At 55.4% G+C, this 7,886-nt stretch overlaps 1 protein-coding gene across 1 annotated transcript in view; it reads right to left on the bottom strand.

Annotated features, from left to right (window-relative positions):
• Positions 1–576: 576 nt before the first annotated feature.
• VIPR1 (vasoactive intestinal peptide receptor 1) overlaps positions 577–7,886 on the bottom strand; it is a 31,671-nt gene continuing 24,361 nt past the window's right edge. Inside the window, 7 exon segments of the mRNA XM_065886128.1 lie at positions 577–768; positions 1,429–1,470; positions 1,702–1,831; positions 4,685–4,776; positions 5,150–5,216; positions 5,420–5,480; positions 6,004–6,157. Coding sequence (XP_065742200.1) covers positions 577–768; positions 1,429–1,470; positions 1,702–1,831; positions 4,685–4,776; positions 5,150–5,216; positions 5,420–5,480; positions 6,004–6,157 — 738 coding nt within the window.

Below are 7,886 nucleotides of genomic sequence, written 5' to 3'. Positions count from 1 at the left end.
ACTCATTCACCTTGAAGAGCTGGCAGCTATGAGGAGGCACTGAGGGAGGGGACCGCGTCTTTGGAGAGATGCCAGAATGGTGACGCTTAACCCAAAGGAAACTGACAGCAACGGTGGAACTTCAGGCACTGTCGAGGTGGCGGTGGCAGGTGACCTTTTGGGGCAAGACCTTTGTCCCCTCAGATCACACCACGTTCCCACATGCATTGTCAGGGGATAGGCGGTGGCCCTTCTCGGGTGGGTAGCGAGATCTACCAGGCCGTGGAATCAGGTGAGAGTATGCAGATTTCTTGCCCTTAATGGGCGGAGGGGGCCTTTGGGGGCGGAGTCTGAAGACTGAGCTCCACCCCTCATCTTCTAGGTAGGAGCTCCCAGCTCTCCCCCATCGTCTCCCCAGGCAGGCGCAAGGGCAGCGTTCTCCAGGGGCTTCCGGACAGTGAGCTGGGGGTGCCCGGGCAGCCTCCGAGCTCAGGGCTGGGGCTGACCTCGCCTGGCAGGCCTTTGCCCTCCGCTGCCGCGCGGGGTGGGGGGCGGTGCGGACGGGAGGGGCCGCCCACCCGCCTGGGCACCTGGCGGTCAGACCAGGGAGACTTCGGCCTGGAAGCTGGAGGAGCGGCGCGCGCCGGGGCTGACGCGCGTCAGCATGGAGACCTGAGTGCTGCACGTGGCCCCGCTGCTGCCTGCTGACGGGTGCTGGTATTTGGGCTTCCAACCCAAGACGCCCTGCAGATGCCAGCGCCGCCACTTCCGCCGCAGCTCTGCCTGCACCTGGGAGAAGGGAGGGTGGTCAGGCGCGCCCCTGTGAAGCCTCCTGCCTTGCAGATTGGGCTGCACTCTGTCTAGGGTGCGTGAGCCAGACAGTCATAGCCTCTTGGGGAATCTAACTTGAAAGGCCAGATGCTACCTTGGGCAGTGCAGAGATGGGACCTCCTAGGGGCCAGGTCAAATCAAGGGATTGGAGTGGGGGGAGGTAGGAGCCAGAGAGGATCAGAGAATTCAGTCCAGGGAGGGAGAGGTATGCGGCCCGATCTCCTGATCCCTGCCCTCCAGCTCACCTTGAGCTCATCCCAATAGACTTCTGTGCTTTGTAACCAGGGCTCCACAGTGACTCAGGCTTCACTTCACCCATCCCCACTCACTCTGCACACAGCCACCTAACACAGCACTTCTAAAACTCTGATGTGCACATGAATCCCCTGAGGTTTTCTTAAAAGCAGATTCAGAGTCAGCAGGCCTGGGGTGGGCCCAGAAATCAGCATTTTAAACAAGGTCCTAGGTGCCATCACTGATTTACGAGTCTGAGGACCACAGCCGGAGTAGCAAGGTTTGACTCTTCTTTGCTCTGCACATATCCCGTCAGGGGTTTTGGACCTTGGGGCTACCAGAGTTCTGTTCCTTGACCCCCCCCAAGGTCTGAGAGGGGCTTACCTCGCCATTGAGGAAGCAGTAGAGGATGGCCACCACAAAACCCTGGGGAGGAAGGGAGCGGGAGAGGTGAGGTAGACAGACCCTGGGAGCCCCAAACCCTGCCCCACCCCTGTGTTCCCCTGGCGAAACAAAGGGCCAAACATACAGTTGCTGCTTAATAAATACTTATTGCAATGAAAAGACTGGAATCTAGCGGCAAGAGGCCAAGGCCCCAGGCGAATTTCCTCCCTTAAAGCCCAGAGAAGAACGCAGCCTTAAGTCCACAGTTCATACCTGGAAAGACCCCACGACGAGCTCAAAGACCATTTTCACTTCAGCCTTAAAGTTGTCGGGGAAGAAGGCAAACATGATGTAGTGCACTCCAAACAGGGGGATCAGCAGAAGGGTGGACTTGGCCAGCCTCCTGGGGGCAGGGGACGGGCAGGCAGTGGGTATGGGTGTCCACACATGTACGCACATGGGGCAGAGAAGACAGGGACAACGACCAGGATGTGTGAGGATAGACTGTTGGTTCCCATCAGTCCTATGTCCACAACTGTTTCTGTTCCATATCTGCAGTGCCTATGACCTCATGCCCCCTGGGCCTCCTCCCTTGGACTTCCAGCTCCAGTGAAGGAGGGACAAAGGGAAGAGGTGGCTTTACCAGAACCCAAGGACAGGGCTACCTGGAAAGGGTTGGGATCCTATGGTAGAGGCCTTACTAAGTAAGTGCTAAAATCAACATGGGAGGAGTCCCTTGAATGAGATGGAAACGTGTTGAGAAGGGCTTCTTGAATGAGCTTGAGCCACAAAGAGGTATAGTCAATGCCAGAGACCATGCCAGAGTCGACGCTGGAGCCATGAAAGAAAGTCTGTAGCTTCCCTCCCCTTTGTCCTATCTAATACCCTTCCAGAGCCTCCCACTGGTCAAATTTCACTAGAAGTAAGTAGATAAAGAATCCTAGCAAATGTAGCTTGCAAGGAGAGAGAAACCCCTCTATTTTCGCTTTCTGGAGGAGGGAGTATAAAGGAGGGCCAGGGCTCCATCCCAAGGATTACGTGTAATAGTGGTATTTCAGGCTCTATGGCCGCTAATGGGGATAGTTTCTTGAGCAACAGGAGATCCTGGTTTCCCTTCCCCTGGTCTCAGTTTCTCCAATCTGTACAATGGGGCAAGTAATAGAAGCGGGGCCCACTGTAAACTTGGAAGCGCTTCGGGTGCTATGAAATACGGTGCATTTATATACATGAGATATATATATGAGAGACCAATACTCTACTGGAAATGAGGGCGTTTGGGAAGGAAGTTTTTGTAATTGGGTTGCTGACCACAGATGCCCGAGGCCACTTGGGAGGATAATGGGTGCTCAAGGATGACTCAGGGTCAACTAGTAAAGCCCTGTCTTTGGCTTCTCTGCTGTATCTACTTCCCCAGGAGTTGCCACCTTTTCTGGGATTACACCCTTTTCCGCCCCACCCCCGCTCCCCACACCAATACACGCACCCTCAGAATTCTCTGGAGGACCAGCTCCTCCTTCACCGGCCATGTGTGCTCAGCAGGGTCCACAGTCACTCTAAATGACTTGCCCCTTTCCCATGGAGCAGAGCTCATCCTGTTTCAGGCCTCCCAGCCACTTGACCTCATAGCTGGTCCAGGCAGTGTGAACCCACAGTTCCCTGGCTGGGAGAGGTCTGAGGGGTGAGTGTGTCTCTGCCTCTGTGTCTCCTGCCTTGGCAGTCAGTCCAGGGAGGCCTAGCCCTGGGCCCGAGGACCCACAGCAAACTGGGGGCAGAGGAGCTGGCCTTGCCCCTCCACTCCTTCCTGGACCTGGTCCCCAGCCACGCCAGTGTCCCGAGCACTGCCCACCGCTCCTTGACTGCAAACCTATCCCACGCTCCTGGGGCTGACAGATGGAGGCTTTCTTTAAATTGGAGGCTTGTGGGGAGGTGGAGAGTGGGAGCTGACAGTCCCTCCGCGGGGAGCTCCATCTCCTACTCCCCCCACCCCTTCTGCCTGCCGACAGCTGTTCAGTTTCCACCTCACCCACATGGACCTGGTGATGACCGGCTCTCTCTGCCTCAGATTCAAGCCCTTTTGAGCAGTTGTATGTTGGGGAAAACAAGGCCCCACAGGGAAAGTAGAGGAGGAGGGGGCACAGGCCTGATGTGCTACCCCCCTGGGAGACTGCAGACCCCTGCAGGGCCTTCCTTTCTCAAACTGGAAGGGAAGCTCCACCTCCACACCCCGAGGGAGGAAGTGCTGTCACACCAGGAACGGGAGTCTTAGTCTCATCAGAGAGAATCACAGGATTCCAGAATAGAATCCTAAATCCAGCAGCTCGTGACATTCTAGCCAGGAATCTTAGAACCACAGCACAGATTCCCCAGAGAGAAGCCAGGCCCAGGAGAACATTCTGGATCACAGGACTGGAAGGCCCCTGTAGGACACCCCAGGTTTGCCTTGTCTGTGCAGTGCTGATAATCGATCTCTGTTCCCATCTGTGGGCACACAGACCGACTCACCCTCCCACAGCCGCCCCATTCATGTTTCTGCAGTTCTGTCTTCCAGCCTTGTTGCTCTCATGAAAGCCTGCCTGTTCTCCAGGCCCCCCAAGCACAGGAAGAGCCCTCACACCTTTCCAAGCAAGGATATGACCCCTGTCCCACAGACACCGTGCCCTCCCTCTGCCAAGACGATGTGCTCCCAAACCCTAGAGGAGGAGGGAGTATGTGTCAGTTTCCTCATCTGTGAAATGGGGACAATCTGGAGGAGACTGTACAGACGAAATGAGATGATGCTTGGAAACCCCGTCGCACACACCTGGCATGTAACCTGTGGATGCTGTTACTACTCTCAGGGAGGACTGAGTCCCGAATATGGCCATTTCCTTGGTAGACTGGGGGCTCCCCCGGGGCATGCATCTACTGTGCCCCTTTTCTGTGCCAGGCCCATGGCAGGGACTGGGCACACAGTGTGAACAGGACACAGGTTATCTACTGTGTTCTTGAGCTCCCTAGCTTGACGGCAGATACACAGCGGGGCCGATCACCTGCTAGGTAAGTCATGCAGGAGAAGCAGACCTGGGACTCGTGGGCCTGGTGAGGGTGGGACTGGGCAGGGGACACTCGTGCACTGAGCCAGGCCATGGGGGCAGAGGTGGGCAAGAGCAAGGTGGGTTTTTGATGATTCTGGAGGGGGGCTTCCAGGGGACGTGGGATGATTTGTGGACTGGGGCTGGGAGAGCCGGGAGAGCCGGGGCCCTGGGCCCATACTCACGAGTACGGGCTGCTGTCACTCTTCCCGACATCTGGGGCCCGCAGTTTGTGAACCAGGATTCTGATGATGCGAATAAAGAGGATGAAGTTCACCTGGTGGGTGGGGGCCAAGGTCGGGTGGTCAGAGAGGGGAGGCAGGGTGTCCAGCCCCCTGGGCTGATGGCCTGTCTTCTTCCCCAGGGCCCAGCTATCCATCCATCTTACCTCTCCCCTACCTCTTCCCGCTTTGGGAAAGTCATCCAGGAACTCTCCCTCACATCCCTAAGGGCTGGGCCTCCCAATCTGCTTTCTCTACTCTAGAGGAAAAACTGGTGGGGAAAGGGCTGGGGACAGTCCTGCATTAGGCATTGGGAAGCCTAGGGTTCAGTTCTGACCTAGACATGAATTTCCTGTGGGACCTTGGTCAGTTGTCTACCCACTCCGGGCCTCAGTCTCCCCATCCCTAAGTGGTGGGAGGAGGCCTTACCAAGATGGAGGCGAGGATGGGGGCCTTTATGATCCACCACAGTGAGGAGATGATGGTATCCCAGCATCTGGGCAGGGTATGGTGGGGGAGAATGAGAGAGATTGTCCTCGGCCAGAGAGTCAGCAGTCCTCCTGTTGTCCCCGGCTCTGCCCCCAAACCCTTTAGAGACCACTGGTCCAGAGTCTGTTACTCCCTGGTCCCCCTCATCCCACCCGGGGGGTCTGCCCCGAGTGACAGCAGCCAGGAGCACGGGGTGGGGTGACAGCTCACCCGTAATCCTCAAAATGGATTCTGATGATGGTCCACACCATGGTGAATGTGCTGGGCACCCCTGTCAGGGCCAAAGGAGAGAGAAAGAGGAGAGAGTGTGGCAGGAAGAGGGGGAGATCAAGGAGGAAGAGCCAGGGAGAGAAAAGGGTGCGTTTCCAACGTGGCCACGTATGGTGGCATATATAGGTAGCTCAGTGCACAAAGATGCCTCGTTGAGGGGGTGAAGCTCTATGTCTGAGGGACTGTGTCTGCCTAAAGGGGACTCGTTTTCTCATTTTGGCAGAGGCACTGTATAGATTAGCAGCGGCCCTGTGTGTTTCAAGGACTGGAGGGGAAATGGAACGATGCTCAGAGAACCTGTCTGTTCCACGGGTCAGCTCGAGGTGCAGCCGCAGCCAGAAGGCACCTGCCCAGGGGTTAGACGACGGGAGGCCTTTGATCAACCCACGGCCAGGTGCCTTGCAGGCAGGATCTGCAGCCCAGCAAGACCTAAGGCAGCAGGCAGGGTTGGTACCCACCCCCTAATGAGCTCCCCAGGCTTCGCCCCCTCGTTCCCAGCCTGGCAGCCCTCCCTGGTACCATACCCCAGCCGATGAATATGTACCCCCAGAAGTACTTCCTCTCGGAGAAGAAGGAGACGGCAAGCAGGGTGTGCAGGTAGAGGCCCTCCACCAGCAGCCAGAAGAAGTTGGCCATGACACAGTACTGGAATAACACCACGGCAGCCTTACAGCCCACCTGCAGGGGGAGGAGACGAGGGGGGCCCAGTGGAGCTAGCAGGGGTCCCTGCCTGCCCGCATCTCTGTCTGGGGTGACAAACAGGATTGCAGTACAGCCAACTTACTCTCTTAGTTATTTTTGTATTATTCCCTTAGAAATATACTCAGTGGTTTTCCCATTATCCCTAATTTTACATCATCTGATGCTTTGGAATAAGCTTGCAAGTTTAATTATCCACCCATCAATTTATCATCTATTCATCTTCCTATCTATATATCTATCCACCCACCTACCCATCCAACCATCCACCTACCCACCTATCTATTTATCCATTTACTTACCCACCCACCCACCAGACATCCACTGCCAACTCACCCATCTATCCATCTACCATCCATGCATCCAACCATTAACTATCTATCTGCATCCATCATCTTCTACCTATCAGTCCATCCACAGACTCACCTGTCTATCTCTCCATTCATCTACTATCCACGTACTAGACATCCACTACCAACCCACACACCTAGACATCTATCCATCCATTCATTTATCCACTTGTCCATCAATCTGCTCATCCATCCAACCACCAATATGCCCCCACCCATGATCTATCCAATTTTTCTTACTTTATCCATCTATCCTTCCACTTAGTCATCCACACACTATTTACTCAGTCATCCAGCTACCAACCCATCCACTTACCATCTCCGCTATTCATTTATCTTATTCCTATTACGACTGAAGGTAGCTGGAAGAGGTATTCTTGCTTGCATTAGCAAGAATCCCTTGAAAGTGTAGGGATATGGGCTGTGGACTGTGGAGTGGGGTTTAGATGGAATTGTTGGGGGAAAGATGGGGACGGAGAAGAGGGAAGAGGAGGGTGAAGTAGAAGTTAGGAAAAAGAGGAGAGTGGAGGGATGATCCTTCCTCCTGGGGGCCAGAGGAGCTAGAGGAAGAAGGGGTTCCCCAGGCAGGTGAGGACAATGGAGGAGTTAGGGAGACCCCTGGGCAGGGAAATCAGGGGCTCTGGGCGGCCCAGCTCACATGATTAGCAGGTCTTCTGGGCCATCTGTCCTCTCCCAGAAACTATCTGCCGTTTCAGATTGAGCCCAGATACCTGTAAGCCAGAGCTTAAAGCCACCCTCCTCCAGGAAGCCCCTCTGCTTTCATTCCTCCTTGTACCCAGAACACAGGTTCCCACCCTTTCCTCCTGTGCCCTCGGCTTTGAGGTACCCTCAGAGAGCAGCCTACCCGCCTCTCCCAATGGTTGGAAAGTCCTTCCTCAGGTCTTACTTCAGTCCCTCCTGTTACAGGCAGTCTGTTTCCCCCACTTTCCCTCATCTGCTTTACGGCAAGAATAACTCAGCTCTTTAACAGGACTATTGTCTGTGCTTCTCCTTGCCTTAGAAAAGCTTCACAGAACTGCTAATGAATCGGGAAGCTCATTTCCACAATTATCCTCAACAAGTGCGCTGGAGGCTTCAGGCTCCTCCCCAGGCTCCGGAGCTCACACAGGTCTGAGCCCTACTCCCAGGCTGGATCATCTGAGGCGCTCTGGGAATGGCCAGGGTGGCTCCCCTCCCCCTTGTCGAGATGCCTGAGATACCACCATCACTCTCTGGAGAAAGTCACTTTTTTTTTTTTTTTGGCCACACCTCGCGGCTTGTGGGATCTCAGTTCCCAGGTCAGGGGTCAAACCTGGGGCCTTGGCAGTGAGAACGTGGATTCCTAACCACTGGACAGC

The sequence above is a fragment of the Phocoena phocoena genome, chromosome 10 (assembly GCF_963924675.1).
Source record: "Phocoena phocoena chromosome 10, mPhoPho1.1, whole genome shotgun sequence".
NCBI lineage: Eukaryota > Metazoa > Chordata > Mammalia > Artiodactyla > Phocoenidae > Phocoena > Phocoena phocoena.
The sequence above is the reverse complement of the archived record's forward strand: the minus strand, read 5'-3'. Positions and strand labels throughout refer to the sequence as shown.